The sequence below is a fragment of the Aedes aegypti genome, chromosome 3 (genome assembly GCF_002204515.2).
Source record: "Aedes aegypti strain LVP_AGWG chromosome 3, AaegL5.0 Primary Assembly, whole genome shotgun sequence".
In the NCBI taxonomy this organism is placed as follows: Eukaryota; Metazoa; Arthropoda; class Insecta; order Diptera; family Culicidae; genus Aedes; species Aedes aegypti.
In genome coordinates, this window is record NC_035109.1 from 187,184,748 (window position 1) to 187,209,446 (window position 24,699).

The 24,699-nt window shown below is 43.4% G+C and overlaps 1 protein-coding gene across 1 annotated transcript in view; it reads left to right on the top strand.

Moving 5' to 3' along the window:
* The window catches only part of LOC5577381 (ATP-binding cassette sub-family B member 10, mitochondrial), a 36,295-nt gene extending 23,104 nt beyond the window's left edge, over window positions 1-13,191 (top strand). Inside the window, exons 3-7 of the mRNA XM_001656414.2 lie at window positions 11,072-11,556; window positions 11,616-12,034; window positions 12,350-12,449; window positions 12,508-12,732; window positions 12,795-13,191. Of these exons, the coding sequence (XP_001656464.2) occupies window positions 11,072-11,556; window positions 11,616-12,034; window positions 12,350-12,449; window positions 12,508-12,732; window positions 12,795-13,064 (1,499 nt within the window). The 3' untranslated portion in view covers window positions 13,065-13,191. The remainder of the gene's footprint in view (window positions 1-11,071; window positions 11,557-11,615; window positions 12,035-12,349; window positions 12,450-12,507; window positions 12,733-12,794) is intronic.
* The last annotated feature ends 11,508 nt before the right edge of the window (window positions 13,192-24,699 follow it).

Here is a 24,699-nt window from a genome sequence, read left to right on the forward strand (position 1 = left end):
AACGCCTACTATTTGTATGAAGTGGACGTATTTTGAGCCTATACGGATTTCGGTCCCCCACTCAAGGCCTTGCTGCACCTGGTCCGATCGGATTCGAAGCAAACTTCATATTTACCGGCATTCTTGCAATGTGCACTGCCCAGCGTATCCTTCCAGCTTTGCCCACCTTCTGGATACTTGGTTGGCCATAGAGTTGGGCGAGCTCGTGGTTCATTCTTTGTCGCCACATACCGTTCTTTTGCACGCCGCCGCAGATAGTCCTTAACATCCGGCGTTCGAGCATAGTCCACGTTTCATGCCCGTAGAGGATTACGGTTTTTATGAGCGTTTTGTACATCGTGCATTTGATGCGGTGTGAATTTCTCTTGGCCACAATTTTTCTGGAACCTATAGCAGGCACAACTTACACTGATGATGCGCCTTCGTATTTCTCGACTTACGTTATTGTCAGCCGTCAGCAAGGACCCGAGCATAGCATAGCATAGCAGCATAGCATAGACTGACTGTACATGTCAATGGTTGCTACTCAGTGATTGATCGGAACTGGTAAGAATTGCACTACGATCCAAATGAATAAGGGATGGGAGTTTCCGCTTACTCTCGAAGTGCATTTTTAGCAGATCTAATATTATTGATCAATAACGGCGCCGGCCAAGTCCTTACAGTCAGTTGGGATGGGGAAGGAATGTTAGGGTGTAATGATTGTTGCTTCTAGAGACCGAGAATACCTCTGCATCTCCACAATCACCACGGGAAGGGTGTTTATTAGTGAGGGAGGAAAAGATCTGGGAGTCACCTCTGGTCGATGATGCGATGGGCAAAGGGGAAATATACGACTTATATTTAAAGCTAGTTTTGTATTTTTGTCTCTAAAAGTTTTTGGTAGAAGCTTTAAAAAATACGTCAACATCTATAATGTCGAACAATTCAAAAGATGTTTTTATTAATGACGAAAACTGAAAATTACATGTAAATATTTTAAATTATATGAAACAGGAATAACACTTATAGTGACGAACCATACAAAGTTTGTTTTAATATTACTTAAAAAATAAGCTTTCAAGAAAATATGTGTTATAACAAGCATGAAACGAACTCACCAGTTGGTAATCCATCCTCGACTGAACACAAAACTGACACTGACAGCAAAACTTCTTGGCGTCCCGAAAACAAACCGTCTTGCTTGTGCCTTCCCAAATACCTACCCAGCAAGACGTTCCAAAACAGAAAAAAAAATCTTCGGAGACGAAAACACGCGTGAAATTGTGTGCAAAATCTATCGGACGACGCAAAACCGAACCGTCCAGCTTGGGCGTCACGAAGCACTACCCAGCAAAATGCTCCGAAACAGGAAAAAAATCTCCGGCGACGAAAACATACGCGAAACCGTGAACAAAATCTATCGGACGACGCAAAACCAAACTGTCCTGCTTGGGCTTCACGAAGCACTCTGTCAGCCGTCAGCATGGACCCGAGATAGACAAACTCATCAACCACCTCGAAGGTACCGTCATCTATCGTGACAGGATCCTATAACATTTTCCCGAATACCTACCATTATCAGTTCCGCCAAATGAACACCATATATGTTATAGAATAATAAGTTGAGGTTAAGAACGTCTTCTCTTGTTCGTTGGAGGTCATTGTCTATCAATTTGCCGCTAACACATATGACAAAAAGAATCTAAAGATCTGGAAATAGAAAACTGCTCCTCAGTAGGAAGAAACTTTAAAATATACTTTACTCCATGATAATATAACAACGGTACTAGCCTAGAAGCCGCTAACGTGAATATAATATACTAGGTACTTGATTTTTCTTCGTTATTTGATATCATGTTCTTCTTTTAATCAACAGCTATTACTTGATTTTGTGAGGATGGCTTTTCGAACTGAGGTGTCATTATGTAATGAGACGTCCATCATTTACGGCGGGGTAGGGTTTAACGAAAGTGTGACAGCGCATGTTTTAGGTATTGAACCAAATGTCACGGAGGGGGGCGATGGGGGTCTAGAAATCCCGAAAAACGATATTGTATTGTATTGTATGTCAATTCATCTGACTATGTGTCTGGCTAAATCGAGTGACGATCCCAAAGGGCAAGAGCTGGTAAGTAGCGTATGTTCTGGGAATCTTCATGTCCCGGCGACATGCGCGACAGACGGCAAGTTGCCGGAGTTAAAGTCCTCTAAATACCATCAACAGACCAATCAAAATACTGGACTTCCTAAGGACCAAATTCCTCAAGGGATCCCAGAAGCCCAGAACCATCCAGGGACCTCGAAATCCTCGAGTTATTTTGGGCATCCAGTGACTAGGAAGTGCTCTGGGCATTCAAAAGACCAGCAGTACTCCAGAACACATACGGACCCAAATTCCTCAGAGGGTTCAAAGGACCGGAATACTCCTGGGCTAGCGACGGACAAAAATGAAACTGGGCCACCAAAGAACCAGAACTGTCCTGGGACTTCAAAGTACCATGACGTCTCTGAGCCTTCAAGGGATCGGAACTTCTCTGGGGCAAAAAAGGACCGGAATATATCTGGACCTTCGAAAGATCGGACTATTTCTGGGCCGCCAAAGGACCGGAATGTGTCTGAGCTTTCGAAGGAACGGAATTGTTCTGGGCTATCAAAGGACCGGAATTCAGCAAAATCTAAAAAGAAACAAAACCCTCTGGATCATTAAAAGACCATAGACGTTTTTTAAAATTGAATATATCTAATAAAAGTAAAAACAAAATGAATAACATCAAATTTATTCAAATAAACCTTCACCATGCCAAAGGAGCAACCGGAGTCCTTTGTCAAAGATTCAAGAAAGAAAACTTTAGCGTGGCATTGATACAAGAGCCCTGGGCTCATAAAAGCCGAGTTCTTGGAATCAATAGTCTGATAGGAAAACTAATTTATGACGAAAATAGTTCAAAACCGCGAACAGCAATTTTAATAAAAGGGGGAATCAAATTCGTACCTATAACACAATTCATTACCAAAGATATAGTTGTGATTCGGTTGGAGATTCCTACATCCCGGGGGAAAACAGAAGCCTATATAGCTTCTGCTTATTTCCCTGGAGATGGGGATACAGTACCTCCACCCGAACTGGCAGATTTCGTAAATTACTGTAAAATGCACAATAAATACTTCATAATCGGATGCGATGCGAATTCCCATCACACAATATGGGGAAGCACCAACATTAACAAAAGAGGTGAAGACCTTTTTGAATACATATCTTCAAATAATATGGATTTATGTAATAAAGGAGATCAACCGACATTTGTAACAAAAGTTAGACAAGAAGTATTGGACTTAACAATGTGTAGTCCTATACTTTCAACAAACATAAAAAACTGGCATGTTTCAGATTACGAATCATTATCTGACCATAAACACATTGTTTTTGAGTACATTGCTGGTGCATTAATCAAAATAGCTTTCAAGAATCCTAGGAATACCAACTGGGAGCGATATGCGTCAAAAGTGCAATTTGAAAATATAACCTCGGATAACGTAATCGAATCTACAGAACAACTGGACAGAATTGCAGAAAATATAACTGAAAAAATATTACAGGCATATGATGCAAGCTGTCCAGTCAAAGAAGAACTAACAAGCAGGGATGTTCCTTGGTGGAATAAAACCTTAAACAATTTAAGGAAAAAATCTCGGCAACTTTTTAACCATGCGAAAGTTTCTGGGCAATGGGATCAATACAAGAAGGTCCTTACGATGTACAATAAAGAAATACGAAAATCAAAAAGGCGAACCTGGAGGTCTTATTGTGAAAACATGGAGAAAACTCCAGATGTAGCGAAACTGCAAAAAGTGCTTTCTAAATACCATTCAAATGGTTTGGGAACTGTACGGAAAACAAACGGTAAATTCACTGTTGATACACAGGAAACTCTTAAAATAATGATGGAGACGCATTTCCCAGGATCATATTTAGCGTCAAGTGAAGATGAACGGGGTGCTCATATTGATGAGAGTTGTAGGCCAACCGGGACTATAAGCAATTCATCCATACCTAATACCATCTTCACGCGATCTAAAGTTGAATGGGCAATAAACTCCTTTGAACCGTTCAAATCGCCTGGGAAGGACGGAATTTTTCCTGCACTTCTACAGAAGGGTGGAGAAGCACTGATTGATTATCTAACAAATATTTTCAAAGCTAGTCTAACGTTTGGTCACATACCAAAGATATGGACTCAAGTTCGTGTTGTCTTTATTCCTAAGGCCGGAAAAAAGGACAAAACAAATCCAAAATCTTTTAGACCGATAAGTCTTACATCTACCATGCTTAAAATCATGGAAAAGATTATAGATGAATATATTAAAACAGAATATTTGCGCACAATTCCTCTTAATAGGTTTCAATTTGCTTATCAACCATATAAATCTACTGTCACAGCTTTACACAATTTAGTTACAAAAATAGAAAGTACTCTTGACAAAAAAGAAATTGCTCTCGTTGCATTTCTTGATGTGGAAGGTGCTTTTGATAATACGACTTACAAATCTATAAAAAAATCAATGGATAAAAGAAACTTTGACCCCAGCGTTAGAGTTTGGATAATGAAAATGCTGAAAAGTAGAGAAGTGTCTTCCGAATTGGGGGAATCATCGATAACGATAAGGACTACTAAGGGTTGTCCTCAAGGAGGTGTATTGTCGCCTTTATTATGGTCCCTTGTTGTTGATGACATTCTCAATAAACTAGTAGAAATAGGCTTCGAAGTTATAGGATTTGCTGATGATATAGCCATAATAGTACGTGGAAAGTTTGATAATATCATCACAGATAGAATGCAATCTGCACTAAACTGCACTATTGAGTGGTGCCAAAACGAAGGGCTAAATATAAACCCATCAAAAACAGTTTTAGTTCCATTTACTCGTAAAAGGAAAATTACACTCAAAAGCTTGATAATTAATGGATCAATTTTACAATATTCATCCAGTGTAAAGTATCTAGGGGTCATTCTAGATGATAAACTAAACTGGAGCTTACACTTAGAGCAGGTCATAAGTAAAGCCACGAATGCTCTCTGGGTGAGTAAGAAAACATTTGGTAAAAAATGGGGACTCAAACCTAAAATGATTCATTGGATTTACACGGTTATTGTAAGACCCAGAATTGTTTATGCCTCATTTGTTTGGTGGCCTAAAACAAATCAAATTACATCCCAACAAAAGTTAGCGAAATTTCAACGTTTGGTCTGTATGGCTATAACAGGAGCAATGCACAGTACACCATTAAAAGCCTTAGAGGCAGTTCTTTATAAGCTTCCATTACATCAATACGTGCAAATGGAAGCTGAAAGGAGTGCGCTAAGGCTGCGAAGAACTACCATTTTTCTAGAAGGCAATCTTTCTGGGCATCTTAGTATACTGAAAGATTTTCGTATTGATAAAACAGTACAGATGATCGAAGACTGGATGGAAAAAATCCTGAACCTAGATAAACCATATGAAGTGATTAATACGAATCGCCAAATATGGGAATCAGGAGGGCCTATTATTTCACCAGGATCGATTATTTTTTACACAGATGGTTCCAAAATGAATGATAGCGCCGGAGCTGGTATTATAGGCCCGGGGATTCATGTTTCAATACCTATGGGAAGATGGACAACCGTCTTCTTTGCAGAAGTATACGCCATCTTAGAATGTGCATATATATGTTTGAAAAGAAACTACAGACATGCAAGGATTTGCATATTTTCAGATAGTCAGGCGGCTCTGAATGCATTAAAATGTTTCACATGCCAATCAAAATTGGTTTGGGAATGTATAACAATTCTTAAGCAATTGGCTATGAAAAACCAGGTCCATCTGTACTGGGTGCCAGGCCATTGTGGGATTGAAGGAAACGAGAAAGCCGATTTACTTGCCAGACAAGGCGCAAGTTCTCAGTATGTAGGACCAGAACCTTTCTGTGGAATATCTAAATGTGTAACACAATTGGAATTAAAACAATGGAAGGACAATATGATTCAGTTTAATTGGAAAGCTATAAAAATTTAAGGCAATCCAAACTCTTCATAACTCCAAACAAACAAATAACGGAAAAAATCTTGAATTTAAATAAAAAATCACTAAGAATATTTATTGGGCTGCTTACGGGACACTGTCCGGCAAGATATCATTTGAAAAAGATAAGTCGAAGTCAAATTGATGTCTGTCGGTTTTGTGGCTGTGAAAAAGAGACCTCTCAACATCTGCTTTGTGACTGTCCAGCATTATTTGCAAGTAGGAAAAAATATTTCAACAAGGGCATTCTAAATCCTTCTGAAATTTGGTTACAGAACCCTAATCTAGTAGTAAAATTTATTTTAAAGGTCATTCCGGATTGGGATAACTCGCATCATCAGATAACGGCAGTTATCCTGAATGGTAACTCTCCGTACTGAGCACGTTGCGATAGTAAACAGGGGTATACCACAATAGATCAATTAAGGGTCGCAGTGGTTCAAATCCCAACAAAAAAAAAAAAAAAAAAAAAAAAAAAAAAAAAAAAAAAAAAAAAATGTGTCTTAATGAACAATTAATATACGTCATATTTGAATCTTCCCTGATGATAATGCTGATATTGATTTCATTTTCACATGTTAATGTTAGATACCTCTCCCGCCATCCTTCAAAACATTATATTATTTGATGGTAATGCATAATTATTTTTATATTGCTTGAGGCAATGCGCGTTCAACATATTCTGGAAAGGGACTAAACTATGGTTCGAAAAATCTCAGATGAAAATGTTAACTGATATTATACTGAAAACTATTTCAAAAGTATATCGCTAAAGAACAGCTGATGATAAAACAAGAAAAACTCATTGATGAAAACGTTAAAAATTGTGATGCCGACAATCACTTTGCACGTAAAACTTTCGTAAGAATATCTGATAAGACAGCGTAACAAAAATGGCATTTTTGTGTGTCTCAAGCATCAAATTATATGTCTCTGGTAGATTTTAGGTTGCTGAATCTGATGCCGTTATCAGAAATGTTCCAGCACGTCACAGTTTTTAGCTACAGGTCACCAAAGTTGTATAAAACACTGATTTCATTGATGGTTACATGAAATTTTTAGTATGATTTATCAAGCTTCCTTGTGATATAATCTACCAAGCTTGCAAAATAGGACTTTAACTTTCATTTCTGATATAATTTGGTTGAAATTGCACGATAAAATTTAGAATAAATCGATTTTTTCAACATGCTGGCAGTTTCCATACAAAATTCCTCGTTTCTTCTATATGAAAAAAAAAACAACACATTTCTGAACCATCAAAAATTAACTTTTGAGCATCGAAAGTTTTATAAACTTTGTTGATAAGTATTGTTGAACACATGCAGTTTGAGTTCTGAGGCAAATTAAACAAATAACTTTCCATACAAGCCTGAAATGGTCAAATTTCGCATTTTCAACAGCCAATATCTCAAAAACTAGACGTGCTACGATATTTTTGGAAACGGAATTGGATTCATCAACCCTTAATTAAATAAATAGTGGTATTTTGATGCTTGAGACAAAAACGTGTTCCGCAGTGTAATTAGATAAAGGACAAATCTCGTGTTGGAAATTGTAATACCAACAAGATGTAATGGCCCGTATTCACAACCAGTCTGACTCTTCTGGTTGCTTCGCGTTTCGGGCAGGTGAACAAATCTGACACCGTTTCAAGCTTTCTTCCAATAATATTCATGTCGTCCGTGAATCAGACAAATTGTCCGGAACTCTTGAAATTCGTGCCTCGACTTTTTAGTCCCGCTTTCCGCATGTCACTTTCAAGCGCAATATTGAACAGCAGTCACAAAAGTCCCTCACCCTGTCGTAGTCCCCGGCGAGATAAGAACAAAATGGAGTGTTCGGGATCTTCACGCAATTTTGCACACTGTTCACCGTTGCTTTAATCAATCTTGTGAGCTGTTCTTGACCATGATCTTCCATAGCTCTAAACGGTCTATACTGTCGTATGCTGTCTTGAAATTGATTAATAGGTGCGTAGGGATCTGGTACAAAAGGATGTCTGAAAATTCAGTGCTGTGCAAAAAAACATGCGGACTACTCCGAAATTAATTGTGCGTCTCCCACTCTGTGCGAGTAAACTTAAAGTAAGGTGCAGGAGACAATTTGGTTTTGTGCGGGACAAAGCGAAGCACAATCTCTACTCCTCCAGTCTCTTTCGTATCAGCACAAAAATTCACTCTAGTAAAATTTCAGCAAGATATGCTTTGAAGGCAGACAAGCTTAATAAGTGCTCTACAAAATCTATAGTTGTGGATCTTAATATAATTGGTTAGGTCAGAAACATACGGTGCTAATGAATTATGTTCATCGTTTGAGAGTTTGGCACTCACATATTTGAAATGAATTCAAGTAAAAAAATAATAATTACTCGTGCACGTCTCTTTCGAATTTAAGGTTCGGTCTCGCAGCAGCGCGTATAGCACCGAAAGATATTAGAGACGCACCCTATCCCTGCCAGGATCTCGCAGCATTTCTGATGGATTTGCAGCACGGAAAAGGTCTGATTCGTTGTCGAGCTGCCGTCGATGAAACCTGCTTGATAAGTTCCCACGAACTTGATTGCTATAGGTGATAAACGACGGAATATAATATGGGATAGCACTTTGTAGGCGGCGTTTAGGATAGTGATTGAATGATAGTTTGCATACTCCAGTTTGTCGCCCTTTTTATAGATAGGGCAGCTCCTCCGGTAGCCGTTCCGTTTCCTAGATTCTGACTATCAGCCGATGTAGACAAGCGGCCAATCACTCCGGTCCCTTCTTAATGAGTTCGGTTTCGATACCATCCTTGCCAGCGGCATTGTTGTTCTTGAGCTGTTTAAGTAATCGCATCCTTAACTGCCCCCATCTTGGGAGCTCGTTAGTTTCCACTGTCCGCTGTGCTGACACTATCGCTGTCCTGATCTTCTGTGCCTGTGTTCTCTACGTCATTCAGGTGTTCGTCGTAGTGCTGCTTCCACCTTTCGATTACCTCGCGTCTGACCGTCAAGATGCTCCCACCCTTATCACAGCATATTTCAGCTCGCGGCATGAAGCCTTTGTGGGATGCGTTGAGCTTCTGATAGAACTTCCGCGTTTCTTGATAACGGTACAGCAATTCCTTCTCCTCTTCTTATCATCCCATAATAGGCGGGTTTACTGTTTCCGTTTGTCTGTATCGCTCCACGTTTTGCAGCCACGTTCCGTCTTTTCCCCTACTCCTCGTCGAACCAATAGTTTCTTGAACTTTGTTTCACGTATTTATTTAACAATGCTTTCGGTAGCGCCATTAATGGCTGCTTTGACTGTCCTCCTGCAGTCCTCAAAAGGGGCCGTATCGAGCTCGCCCTCATCCGGCAACGCTGTCTCACGATCAGTCTTGGGAATTGTGACCACAATTCACCACAGTTCATCGATTCTGCCATTCCACCAAAACACAAAGCAGCAGCAGCATCAATACCATCAGGCGTTGCGCTGCCAACGGCTCACACACTGCTTGACTGTTTTTGTCTCTCCACTATGACCATTTTCGGGCAGCCATTCCAAGCTGAATGATTGAAAAAAGTGTTAAATCATTCAATCGCTAATATTTCGCTTGTGTTTTCAACTAATTGAAATCTATTAGCTCCAACAGAAAGACCACAATCATTCCGTTACGATACATATAAACAAGTTCAATTTCATACTGCCTTTAACGAGCAAAAATGCAAAACCCCGAAAACCGCAAAAATCGTGTCACCACTGTGCTCGAGTCGTTTCCGTCATTTCGCATTCGGGGTTGAAAAACGTTAGGAAGAAGAAGATTACATTTTTTGAAGAGCCGTGACATTTTTTGTTTTGAACCGTCATGGTTTGCTTTGGATTTTGATGGTCGTGTAGAAAGATGTAAATGTAGAGGCGGTAAATGTTTGCTCCAGTACTTTTCTCATCCCTGCTCACGATGCTGCGCGTACGCTTTGGCGATATCTGGTTGATGACGAATAGTTTTGGGAGCAGTTTTACCATCACCAGGTTGTGGTCGACGTCAATGTTAGCGCTACGATAGGTTCTGACGTCTACGTCCACCGATCATCGACTTGCGATTCTGTCTGCTGAGGTGATCCCCAGGTGTATCGTTACGGGAGACTGTGCTAGATACAGGCGCTACGAATGGCAGGCCGTTCTCGTTCGTCAGCCGGTGGGCGCTGAATTTTACAATCGTTGAGAGATTTGCAGTTTCACGTACCGAGTTACCAACCGCTAGACCATTTCCGTCTGCCGATTGTTAGGGGCTGTCCATTAATTATGTAAGGGTTTATGGGGGGAGGGGGAGTTTGGTATTTCTTACGCGCCATACAATTTATTTTTAATTTTCATACAAAAAATCTTACCATGGGGGGAGGGGAGTTGAAAAACCCTGAAAATTATCTTACGTAATTAATGGATCGCTTCTTATGGTGTGTATTCTGTCGTTGACGTTCATGTGCTGATGTATTTTTACGGTTGGCTTTCAGGGTCTGACACCGACCCCCTAGATTTCCTAGAAATTAAATAAGGAACAACAAAATTAAAAGTGAATAAAAAAGAAATTTATTTTCAAATTTTTCGGAAAAAAATTTAAACGTTTAGGCGGCATCCACAAATTACGTAACGCTCTAGGGGGAGGGGGGAGTAGGCTCAAGCGTTACGGTTCGTACAAAAATTAGAAATTTTTCATACAAAAATCGTTACGGAGGGGGGAGGGGGTCAAAAATTTCCAATTTTAGCGTTACGTAATAAATGGACGCTGCCTTAGTCCTATTTATCCTACTTTTTTTATTTTACCTCTAGATCGTCCTTCTATAGTTTATTTTTTCACTTTAAATATTTGAAATATATAATAAGGGTCGAAAAATTGCTCATATCAAAAGATAAATAAATGGATTATTATTATTATTATATGGAAATAAACACCATTATGTCAAAGTGGAGCATTTGAAAATATGAACACAACTGTAGTGAACACAAAGTAATTATTATAATGTTTGAAATGATAGATACTAATAAAAACATAAAAACATAATTCACAGCTCTACGTATAACACGTGACATTCGGGCAAAAGTGTACAGTTCCATGCTGAACCAGGAAGCGGGCTGGTTCGACCAGAAAGGAACGGGAGAGCTGGTGAATCGGTTATCTTCCGACACGTATCAGGTGGGAAACTCGCTCAGCATGAATCTTTCGGACGGGCTTCGATCGACGGCGATGATTATGGCCGGAACGGGAATGATGGTTTACACTTCGCCACATTTGGCGCTGGTCGGCATGTGCATCGTTCCATGTGTGGCCGGAATGGCCGTATTCTACGGTCGGTTTGTGCGTAACATTACCAAAGAGGTCATGGATAAGTATGCCGACATCATGAAGATCGGCGAGGAACGTTTGGGCAACATCAAAACAGTCAAAATGTTCTGCAAGGAGAAGTATGAGAATCAAATGTTTTCTGAGCAACTGATGGATGCCCTCAATATTGGATATCGGGAAACAAAGGCTCGTGCTACTTTCTATGGGATGGTAAATTGAACAATTGCAATTGCTTCAAATAGATGTTTATATTTTCCTCCCTTCTGCAGACTGGTCTTTCGGGGAACATCATAATCCTGTCGGTGCTTTACTACGGCGGAACAATGGTGAGCAATAGCGAGATGACTGTCGGAGCTCTAACGTCTTTCATTCTGTACGCCGGATACACTGCCATATCCATAGGAGGTTTAAGTAATTTCTACACCGAACTGAACAAGGGTGTCGGTTCGGCTACCAGGCTGTGGGAAATCATAGACCGGAAGCACACAATTCCGGTGGAAGGGGGTCTCGTGCTGAAGGAGCCTCCTTACGGAGAGATCGTGTTTGATAACGTTAGTTTTAATTATCCTTCCCGACCGCATGCCACTGTATTGCAAAATCTTAACCTGAAAATAGAACCAGGAACCTCCACTGCCGTCGTTGGACGAAGCGGTTCGGGGAAATCGACGCTCGCCTCTTTATTGTTAAGGTAAGTAACCGAAATGGACCGTCCAGCATCCTTTTGGTCTACTCCAACATCTAGTAAAAGAGCGTCCATAAAAAACGCCACGCATTTTTTTAACAATTTCTAACAACCCTGCCTCCTATGTGTATGGAAACTTTGATAATTTTGTAACGTTTTCCTAAACCCCCTTCTTATAATAACATACCCTTATGTTAGTTCCTTCTTATTTTTCTCTAAAATTTCAAGTCACTTAGTCCTTGACTTCACTAGGTCGCTGGGGCTGGATGATCGTTTATCAAAATCAAGAATCCAATTTGGATAAACTGTTTTTTATTGTAGATTATACGACCCTCAGAATGGTGTTATTTCACTAGATGCTCGTGATCTGAAGGATCTAAATCCAATGTCGCTTCGCCAGCATATTGGAGCTGTAAACCAGGTTTGCATTTCATGTTACTTCTCAGTACCATTTATTAAATAATTTCTTATTTTACAAGGAACCCGTTCTGTTTAGTGGGACAATTCGCGAAAATATTCTCTATGGGCTGAACCTAGGCGACAAAATTTCTGAAGCAGAGTTCGATCGTGTTATACGAGAGGCACATGTGTACGAATTCGCCAAGGACTTTCCTGACGGTTTGAACACTCGTGTCGGCCAGCGAGGCATTATGCTCAGTGGAGGACAAAAGCAACGTGTCGCTATTGCAAGAGCAATCATACGAGTTAGTTAAACACTATATTTACTCATTTCAACGTGAATTCAACCACTTTCAATTTCCCACAGAATCCCAAAATCTTGATCCTGGACGAAGCGACCAGCGCACTCGACGCCGTCTCTGAAGAACTCATCCAGAATGCCTTGGAGAGTCTGACCAGAAATCGAACCGTACTGACGATAGCTCACCGGTTGAGCACGATACGAAACGCCACCAACATTGCCGTACTGCAGGATGGGATGGTAGTCGAGCATGGCAATTACGAACAGTTGATGGTGAAGGAGGGTGGACTGTTTAAAGAATTAGTGCAACGACAAGCTTTTGCATCGTCGACGTAGGTATATATTTTCAGATTCGTTGTTTGACTTATTTATATACTTTATTTGAAAGTATGAGGTGTATGGTAGAGAAAAAGTTGTAATTTTTTGAGATGATGAAAGCAAGATTATAATGTGATTAACTACATTGTAATGATATAATTTACGCCGAAAGCAATCAGTCCTTAGATCGGAGTTCTTCTTATGCCGTTGTCTGTTGCAGTATCAGTCCAGACTGACTTGATATAGAGATGCAACGATGCCACACCTCGAATTCTAAACAGCACACATCTAGAGAACCAAGCAGCCGTCCACTCTGAAAATTTGATCATCACCAGCGAGAAACCAATCGATGAAGTTTTCAACTTGAAAGACAGCCTTTCAGGTGCTCTAGACTTGTGCTCTTGAAAAAATTGAAGCGTAGCTTCGTTACATCTTCACCTTTTAGGGTCTGATTCCAACTTAAAATCAGGTTTCTAAAAATCATTCAAAAAATATTGTTGTGTTGTGTTGTGTTCGATTTTTTTACAGTTGAGTTGATTTCACCTGTTAAAAATAAAATAAAAACGTTTTCAATTAACTTATTTAACTCTCTCCAACTTGTTAGCACTATACCAGGGAGGAAGGATCAGAACCATTTTCAAAATTTTATTATGAGTCCTGCGCAGGCTGCCCCGTCCCGTAAAACCGTGGCAGACGTTCCAAATCCATCGCCTGGTTGTTCCAACTGGGCTGGAGTAGGCTCAGTTGCCATTACCTGACCTGCGCCGATCCGGCTCTGAACATAGTACCCCATAAAGGTCTATGTCAACCCTAGCATGGCCTCTTTGCTTGCATAGATAGCCATGGGATCATAAAGGCGACTATTCCGGCGGAGATGGATAGCGGTTCTTAGAGGGACCCATAAGAGATGATCAACAAAAACAAACAACTAGCGGAATGTGAAGGAGAAGCTACTGGACCTATCAGTAACCGGTTAAGGTTCCCGCCAAGGAATGAGGCGATCAACATCAAATTTAGTGAAAACAGTGTGGGCAAAAGCCTAGATACTGTGACGACGGCAGGCACTGACCAGTGCAACATGTGAGGTGACCGATGGCCCGAAACTAATCGAGGCCATGGATCGCAATAGGAAGTACCTCCCTAAAATGCAGGTAGCTACTCAGCAACTTGATGTCATCATCGAGTTTGTTAAGAGCAAAAGCATATCAGCAAAGAGTTGAAAACAAGTCTACTGAAATTGCGACAATCAGTCCTAGCTGCAAAACAGGACTACGAGAAAGGCAAGGTAGAAGGCAAAGGAGACACTAAGTCGTGTCAGATCGAAGTGTTTTCCTTCACAGGCAACGCGAATATATATGATGATGTTATGCGATGCTAAAGAGGAGATTTTCCGAGGATGAATATGTGGCGAAAAGACGTATGGTTGCTAAGCTAAAAGTGACCTACGCGGCCGTCCTCCAGAGCGAAGCCCCGCAATCAAGAGGACATGGCAACAAAGGAGGGGTCAACACCAAGTCAAAGCCAAGAAAAAGGAGCCACGGGATAACCTGAACCAGGCAGTGCCACGGAACCACGGGCTCAAGACAACAACAACCCGGATACGAGTTGGAAATACGAAAAAAAAAAAAAGAGGAAACCGAAAACGGAGCCCGAGGAGAGCGCTAAACCAAAGACAAATTAAAGACCCCCATGTCCCTTGCAGTTGCCCAAAATGTTATGGCTCATAAGGTAATCTAGAATGGCGTTCAAAGTGTACTGCAATCTGTCAAACTTGGGTACCTTTTGCACTACCGAGGGACCAAATGCAGTACTAGAAATGGTACCCAATCTGAGCCCGAGTAGGACGGACCTGGCTAAACCGAAAACAGCGAAAAGTAGGAATTTAGGCGAAGCCCTCGTTATCAAAACGGAGGAAGCGAAGTACGCCGAGGTTCTGAAGGTGATGCGAAGCACGGAGAAGTTATCGCCATTGGGCATAAGGCGGACTAGGATTGGTGAAATGATCCTAGTTTTAAAGAAGGACGCCAATGAAAAGGGTGCAGTCAATAAGCAACTGGCACAAGAAGTACTTGGTTGGCGACGAGGTTGATGTAAGATCCCTTACTGCTGAAGCGACTCTCCAGTGTAAAAATCTGGATGAGGTCACCGACGCAGCGGAGGTCTCGGCTGCTCTCAAAGAGCAGTGTGACATTGACGTAGCCAGTAAGGCCATCTACCTTAGAAGGGGGCCCGCAGGGCACCCAGGTGGCGGCGATCAGGCTGCCAGTCGCAGAGGCCAATAAAGCGAAGAACTTGGGCATACTCAAGGTAGGCTGGTCGGTTTGCCGGCTGAGCATACAACAGCCTCCTGAAGTTTGCTTCAAGTGTTTCGGGAAGGGCCATGAGTCGTGGAATTGCAATGGTCTCGACAGAAGTAAGATGTGCAGAAAATGCGGTACCGAAGGCCATAGGGCAAGCGATTGTAAGCAAATCGCTAAGTGCCTAATATGTGTCAACAGAGCAGACAACGGGCACTTAACGGGCGGACCCAAATGTCCGGGCACAAGCGGTGTATTTTTTTTTTTTTTTTTTCTTCTAAGCAATGGGGGGATAATCTGCTCAACAGACTCCGGACCGAGGTCCGGGAGTGTGGGGTTGGGGACCATTTACTACGTACAAGCAGTAAACAGGACTACACCCCCGACCCACTAAACCATTTCCATTGCCGCCAAACCCTTCGTCTCTCCGGGACCACCAAGAAGGCATTGCTTCGGAGAGGGGCTATTGCACATCGCATCCTCCAGGTTAGCTGCGTAGCCATGCAGCAACGAACATCGATGACACGCTTATGGGGGTCCACCAAGGTAGCATGCTGGCGCATTGCCAGCTTCCCGGGTGGTCCTCACCTCCCATTGTCCGCTGAAGGCGGGCAGGGTCGACCACTAAGCCCGCGCCCAGCTGCACCGCAGGTATCAAGAACTGATACTGCGGGCTTCGCAATTTGACCTACTGAAGGCTCAGGCCCTATCAGCTAGCACCAGCTGGGATTGCTGACGAAGGGGCCTCCACCTGCCCCGAACAACCAGAGGCTCGTATCCACCCAGTAGGCCGGCGCCACGACAGCAGCGCTACCAGGATGTTCTCCCCGCGGCCACTTAATCGCTGTAAGGGTCGATTTCGACCGTAGGGCACCGGTATGACCTACGTGGCCGACTGCGAACCCTTGGACCACCTGTTGATTAGCGTCTGCACTAGTCACTCCTCGAGTCCACACGCCACCTCCTTTGGAGTTCCGAGACGATGTGGGTGATAGCCGATGAAACGGCATTCCAGCCAAACTCGTCTGCACACATCCTCTGGACCAAATTGTCCGGAGTCGTGTCCCGACCGCATGTGGCAAACATGCGGTCACGCATTGTGCGGAAACGCGGGCACACGAACAAAACGTGTTCCGCCGTTTCCTCTAAACCTGCACAAACTGGACATTCGGGAGAACCCGCATGACCGAAACGGTGTAGATATTGTCTAAAGCATCCATGACCCGAAAGGACCTGTGTTAGGTGGAATGTTAGTTCCCCATGGCGCCTATTGACCCAGATATCTAACCTCGGAATCAACCTGTGAGTCCACACTCCCTTGATGGAACTGTCCCACGCACGCTGCCATTTGACCATGGAGGCCAGTCTGGCAGTCCTGCGTATGCCTCTTGTGCCGCGCATTTCGAAGCACTCTATGTCTTCCATGATAAGGATACCAATAGGCATCATACCGGTGATGACACAAAGTGCATCGTGTGACACGGTACGGTACGCGCTCGCAACCCTCAGGCACATTAGCCTATAAGTACTCTCTAGCTTGCTACGGTAGCTATCGGTACTCAAAGCCGTGCCCCAAGCCGGGCCACCATACCTCAGTATGGACGAGGCGACACTGGCCAGAAGCTTACGCTTGCTGGCGTACACCGCAGAGCTATTGGACATCATCCGGGACAGTGCCACAATAGCTGTGGAGGCTCTCTTGCAGGCATAATCGACATGGCTACCGAAGGTAAGCTTGTCGTCGATCATCACCCCCAAGTGTTTGACGGAGCGCTTCGAAGTGATTGTGCAGTCGCCTACACTGATCACCGCTTGCTGCGCCGACTTTCGGTTGTTGACAACAACAGCCTCCGTTTTGTGGTGAGCCAATTCCAGTTTCCTGGAGCTCATCCACTCCTCCACAATTGCGATCGAGTGGGCTGCAGTCAATTCCACTTCTTCGATCGATTCACCGTAGACCTCCAGCGTAATATCGTCGGCAAAGCCAACGATGACCACACCCGCCGGGAATTTTAATCTCAACACCTCGTCGTACATGACATTCCATAACACCGGACCCAGGATGGAACCTTGCGGGACTCCTGAGGTTATGTGAAAGCACTTCCGACCCACCTCTGTGTCATAGACTAATACCCGATTCTGGAAGTAACTTCCGAGAATCTTGTACAGGTACTCGGGTATCCCCAGACGCAGGAGCGCATCAGCAATAGCCGCCCAACTGGCACTATTAAATGCATTCCTTACATCCAGAGTCACTACTGCGCAGTAGCGAATACCCCTCCTCTTACGCTGGAGTGCTATCTCAGCGGTTTTCTTAACCGCCAGAATAGCGTCTACAGTGGACCTCCCTTTCCGGAAGCCGAACTGGTTGCCTGAGAGATCATTTACACCCTCGGTGTACCACGACAGTCTGTTGAGGATGATCTTCTCGAGCACTTTCCCCACCGTGTCAATCAAGCAAATTGGTCTATACGCCGACGGGTCACCGGGTGGTTTCCCCGCCTTTGGCAATAGTACCAGGCTCTGCCTCTTCCACGCATCTGGAAATACTCCCTCGTCCAGGCATATCTGCATAGCAGATCTGAACATACCGGGAGCCTCCAAGATTGCGACTTTGAGGGCCAGGTTTGGAACTCCGTCCGGACCTGGTGCCTTCCCCATGCTTAGGGATTTTGCAATCCCTACAAGTTCCTCATCAGTTACTCTATCCTCATCACCAGCCCCAATCCCCGGCTGTCCTACAAAAGGAGGCCATGGGCTAGGGTTGTGGCGCGGGAAGAGCCCCTCGATGATCCCCTCCAGCATCTGTGGAGACTGCTCCGTAGGAGCAATTGCACCTCTTGTCTTCGCCATTACGATCCTGTAGGCATCACCCCACGGGTTCGCGTTGGCACTCTGACAGAGTCCCTCGAAGCAGGCCTTTTTGCTTGCCCTTATCTCAGACTTCAGCGCGACTTTGGCAGCGGTGAACACCGCCCGTCGTTCTTCACGCTCCTGCTCGGTACGTGCTCGCTGCATCCGTCTCCTGGCCCGTAGGCAGGCACGGCGCAGGTTCGCAATAGCTTGAGTCCACCAGTATGTCGGTGGTCTCCCATTCCTAGGGTGGACTTTTCTAGGCATGGTCGCATCGCATGCACGCGTAAGCACCGCTACCAGTTCGTCCCCGCTTAGGCCGAGTAGGTTACGCTCACGGCGGAGCGCCTCCCTAAGTACTTCATCATTGAAGTACGATGTCTTCCACCTACGAGGGCTTGGCCTTGACCTAGCCGCTTCCTCAACCCGCTGCCTGCTGTTGTTGTAGTCGATACTGTAGCGAACCGCCAGGTGGTCGCTGTGAGTGTAGCCATCGTCTACCCTCCAGTTCGAACTACTCGTTAGGCCAGGACTACAAAAAGTAACGTCGATAATCGACTCCGCTCCGTTACGGCTGAAGGTACTTTTGGCACCAACATTAGCCAGATCGACATCTAGCACGGCCAGTGCCTCTAGCAGGATTTGACCTCGCTGGTTCGTGTTACGGCTTCCCCATTCCACGGCCCAGGCATTGAAGTCACCCGCTATTACAACTGGCCTTCGCCCTGTCAGCGCGGTCGTCATACAGTCCAGCATCTGCGTGAACCGCTCGGTCGACCAACTCGGAGGCGCATAGCAGCTACAGAAGAGGACCCCGTTTACTTTGGCGATCACGAAGCCCTCGTAGGTAGTAGACACCAACTGCTGGACAGGGTATTTACCCGTTGTCCATATCGCCGCCATTTTTCCGGATCCATCCACGACCCAGTTGCCGTTGCCGGCGGGTACTCGGTATGGGTCCGATATGATGGCGATGTCCGTCCCCCACTCAGCAACTGACTGGTACAGCAGTTGCTGAGCTGCGTCACAGTGGTTCAGGTTCAGCTGCGTTACCTGCACTGTGATTTTTCGTTGATGGCTCGTTTGAAGGTCGGGCACCTTGAGCCTCCCGTTGGGTGATTGTTGTTCACGGACTTGCCGGAACAAATCAAGCACTTGGGAGGGTTCTTGCAGCCTAGTGCCTTATGACCTTCCTCACCACAACGCCTGCACAACTTAGTCCTATCAGGGCCTTTACAGCCCCAGGACTTGTGTCCAGGTTCCCTGCACCTAAAGCAGATCACTGGTTGCTCATGTATGTTCAGTGAACATACTGACCAACCAACCTTGATCTTACCTACCTTAGCGGACTTATTTGCGTCTGCCACAGGTAGGTGTACTAAGGCCACCTGAGTACCTGCCGGACCTTTCCGTAGCTGAACGGCGGTGGTGGGCACCTGCACTTCGCACTGTTGCCGCAGTGCCGTGACGAGCTCTTCTGCGTTAGTGATCTCGTCAAGGTTCATCACCTTCAGAGTCACTGACTGCGTCAGAGCCCTCACTTCAACACCAGCGCCAAGGACCTCTTCCGCCAAACTTTTGTAGGCGGCGCCCTTGCGCTCCTTGTCGCGCTTAAGCTCGAGGATCATTTCACCTGTACGAGTGCGTCTGACACTGCGTACGTCGGCTCCTAGATCCGCAAGCTTCGCGTCACTGCGCATCGCCTTCAGGACTTCCGAGTACTTGGACTCTTCCGTCTTGATGATGATCGCATCACCCTTTTCGCGCTTGGCACCTACCCTCCTACCTTTCTTAGGTCTGGTATCCCTGCGCTCCTGTTTCTCCTGTTTCTTCTTCTTCTTCTTCCTCACTACGGTTGTCCAGGGGGCGTCCCCCCCCTGCTCCGCCCTGACCTGTGGTGATGGAGGACCTCTCAAAGGTCGCAACCCCCTGTTCCCATCACTCCGTGAGGGGCCAGCCTTTTCGGGCCCACCCTTCTCGGCTTTCCGGGACGCCTGGCTGGGGTCCGATTTTCCGGCACTTCTGCCAGTTTTCGGGGTCAGTATCCGCCTGGCCTTACGAGCGCCGCCGGGTAGCTCCTCCCCTGACGGCTGCCTCGCGCGCTTCTGCGATTGCTTGCTGTAAGCATTCGCTTCCACGCTTTTGGGGCTGCCCGCGAAAACGAAGGGTTCCGTCTGGGTAGACTTCGGCACCTTCAGTTCCACGGGTTCTGGCGGTGTATTAAAGCAGCCAAAACGGACGTAACACAGTTAAATTTAAACCACTGTGATGCAGCCCAGCAGCTGCTTTGGCAGTCAGTCTCGGAAACCAAAACTGACGTGGTGTTACTATCGGACCCATACCGCATACCAGCTAACAACGGGAACTGGATGGCGGATATGTCTCAACAGCTAGCAGCTATTGGGACGACAGGACGATACCCAATCCAAGAAGTAGTCTCTATCTCAAATGACGGTTTTGCGATAGCAAAAATCAACGGCGTGTTCTATTGCATGTTCTAATCCGAAAAAATGATCAATGTTACCCCAGATTACGGTATCAACACTTTTATTCCACACACTTGAACAGAAAAATTACGCTCCGTAAATATTATATTTACTATTTTTTGCAACTTACTGTCAAAATCCTGTAAAAAACACAGAAACAACAACAAAAAATACAAGATTAAGTACGTGCATTTTATTTGTTATGTATCATATAATGCCCATCTTTGCACAAGAGTCCCATGTTAGAAATCGACAAACTGAGAAAAATACGATTGAAATGTGGAAACTATTTCTTTCTTTTTGAGTCTCTATTTGACCTAAAATGTGTTATATCACTATTTGTTGAGTACACGAAAAATCCCAATAAATTTCTTTTGAATTCAAGTTGAAAATTTGCCTAAAAATGCACAAAAATCGTGGCGAGACTGTTATGCGAATTTATACAATATAATATACCAATATAATTGCATACCAGTCCCATTATGTTCATCGGCTCGTTCGACAGCCACTCATTGTTATTAAAGCACTGGTTGTTTCATTTGCTATTTATGTTCTTTGGCCATAAAAAATTGTTATTATAGTACAGTCAACTCTCCTCGATGTTTAGGCGTATATCGAGATAGGGAAATATCGTGTTTAAGAACACATAATCAGGGTAACTTTGATTCAAGGGACCATCGAGGTATCCATGAAAACCCACATTTACTACACATTCTATAGCTCGATATCGAGATACGGATAGTTCAACACTGTATTTCCATGGATGAATCACCAGATAAAAAAAAATCATCGGGTTGAATGATTTTTCAAAACACACGTCATGATGTGGAATGCTTTTAGAGTCATGAGTCCCAGTAATGAGAGACACAGAAGATCAGCTTTTACATAACGCGGAAATGGAATCCGATAGAAATGATTTGAGATGTTCCAGAACAACTGATTAAGGACGAAACTTGCGAATCTGTTATATTTTTACAAATTTTTCAGGCAACTTCTGTAAGCCTTGACCGTAGCTCTAAAACACAGGGGCTCGTGGGATGATGCCGAGTCTCAAAGTCAAAGTCTTTCTGTATTTCCCAATAAGCAGATTGAAATATCTGGAAACTGTGGGGAAAACTTCTTCTAGAGGAAATTATAAAAAAACATAACTTTCAAGTTTGTTATCCAAAACACGAATGAGCCCTGCTCTTCGAGCTGGTCTGTATTTTTATCTTCCTGTCTCAATTTTAGTACCAAACGCTTAAGTTTAGGGCAGAAACACATTTTTACTAAATTTTTAATTGATTTTCATTGGTTTAAGTACAAAAAACATTTTTTTATGATTTTGTCACACCTTTTGGTTTGAACTCAAATGTTGGGTATATTTTGTTTTACGTGTCCCTTCCGAAATGTCAGATAGGAACAACCCCAGTGTTCAAACTATATGCCCTGTGGCATTTTTGTCGAAAAAGTGAATGTCAAACAAGATCACAAGTGTCAAGGTTCATATTCGAAACCATTTTTAAAATTGAAGTTTAAAAATGTTATCGCCGTTATTTGAGCTGGAAAATTTTCATTATTCATTAAACATTTTAGGACCCAATTCAGAACGTGTCCCACTAAGACACTACACAGATGAAGAAGACGATAATCGCTGATGGGTTTGACATGGAAATCTTGCTTTCGCTTTGATTTTTATTCTATTTTGCACACTTCCAAGCAAGTACTCCTCAAGACGATTTTACCAGTTTAAAAACGCAAAAAATTAGTTATAGTTCAATATTCCTGAGTACCAGCAAAGAATCATTTGAAGTAGGTATACAAAATTTGAATAAAAAAAATTTAGAATAAGCTTTATTTTATTTTTTTTTCTCATTTATTTTTATCCCCCCTCATACTACCCAAATGGTTACGAACATAGAAGAAGATTAATATTTGTATAAACAGATACAGATACAGATCTATTTTCAACTTATCTATATTTACATCTGCACTCTCTCCTACTCTTTTACTCTCACACCGAGCAGGTAGGAGAGAGCTCTGCTGTTAGTGAGGCTAGCTGCCTGCGAAGAGGGTCAGTTTGTCTCAGTCACCATCTGATACTGACGGAGGATGGATGTGCTCCCCAAAGCACGGTCCTCCGTGAGGCGTCTTCTGGTGGCTGAACGGGTTTTTTTTTGTGGAGGGGCTGGGAATCGAACCCATGACCTTCCGCTTATGAAGCGAAAGCGTAACCTCAAGGCCACAGACCCCCTTAAGAGTCGTACATTTATCCGACGAGGCTTGCCGAGTTGGATAAATTCGACGAGTGCTGAAAAAATCGAGTTTTGCAACGCGTTACATACAATATTTTTGCAAATACGAAAAATACCGTTTGAGTTAGATCATTTTTAAGAACACAATCATATTTAAAGAGAATTCACATGCGAGCGATTCGATATTTTTCAATCAGGTAGGCTGTGATGCAGTAGCATGACCATAGACATGCCAGACACAAATTTTCACGCATCATCCGAAGTCAAACTAATCTACTTATATTCTGAATTCGTGAAAGGACAAGGTAAGATGCCGCATGAAATCTTCTACCACAGACAAACAGACGTCACACTCTCACCGAAGTCCATCGACCACCTTTTTAACGACCGATTCAAATATATGGTAGGTGGCCAATCCACCACCCACAGCGCTCGCATCGTTATTGTTCGCGTTTGACGTTTACACACTACCGCCATCTGTTGGTCCATCGGCCAAACACACTAATTTTAGCATTGGGCGTACATGTCATCGTGACTATGATTTTAATCGGGATTTGTTCTAAGTGTTACGTCTGTTTGTCTGTGCTTCTACTGTACTGTACAGTTGTTTGTCATATGCCAATTTTCCTGCACAAACCATGTAGAAACATGAAGTTCCGATCAAGGTATATTGAAGGTACAGGTACAGCAAACTAAGCAGTCACTGGAAGCGGGGAGCGGTAAACCGAGAGGGGGTAAAAAGTGACAGCCGGCGAGTCAGCGAGCTGGTCGATATGTTTTTGTATTTTGCCCTCCATAAGTTCCTTTCGTATCCATAGAGATGTTTATAATATTCAAGATCGTAGCGTGTGCCATAGTAAAGGCTTGCGAAGGCAAGCTGGATAAAGTTTCATTGTCTCTAAGATGAAATCACATAATTCTATTCTAGACGACATATTTTTTTGCAGATAGAGATTGCGAGAATACGGTTGCCAACACCAAAAACCGCAGTGTGGTTTTTCATCGATTTCCGAACGGTGGATGGAGAAACCAATTGTGATTATCTTCCTGTGACCTTCCTGTGATACGATGGTCGGTAATCATAGAAAAAGCAAGCAATATGGAACTTAAAACGCATTCCGCCAAGCAGCAAGAGCCACAATTGAAGTTTATTATAATGAAGTTTTCTGTGTACAATAAGGGGAAATTTCAATTTATTCATGCAAAGCGTTGTTGCAGCTCTTTTTTTATTTGTCTCGATAAAAATTCTAAAACTGGATGAAACGCTGCAAGACTAACGATGAAGGACTAAGATTGAAACAAATTAGTTCTATTGTTGAAGCAATGGAACAAACTAAACAGTACTTAATTGATCGGATCATTTTTGGCATTGCACTTTTGCAATTGCGTCAGAAACTTGCCAACATTCTAGTTTTTCCGGTTATCCAATTGAGGGTATCCTGAAAAATTACGAATACTCATGATTAATATCTGCAGAAATACGTCAGACGACCATTCACCTTGTTGTCAATAGATCGTGCAGTATACTCTTGACTTTACTATGCTTCCTATGAAAAACCATATTATCCTAGAAAGCTTCCAAATGATTTCTGATATCTTTACAATATTTTACCTCCATTCGCAAGTATTCATGACGTTTCAGTTCGTGCACCAAACAAAACAAACTGTGAAGAGAAAAAAGCAGACTAGATTTCATGGCATGCTGGATTATTCCATGAAAACAAAGTGGCCAGCTGTCGTATGCTTTTCCAATATGGCGGGTTCAGCAATATGACACATGGTA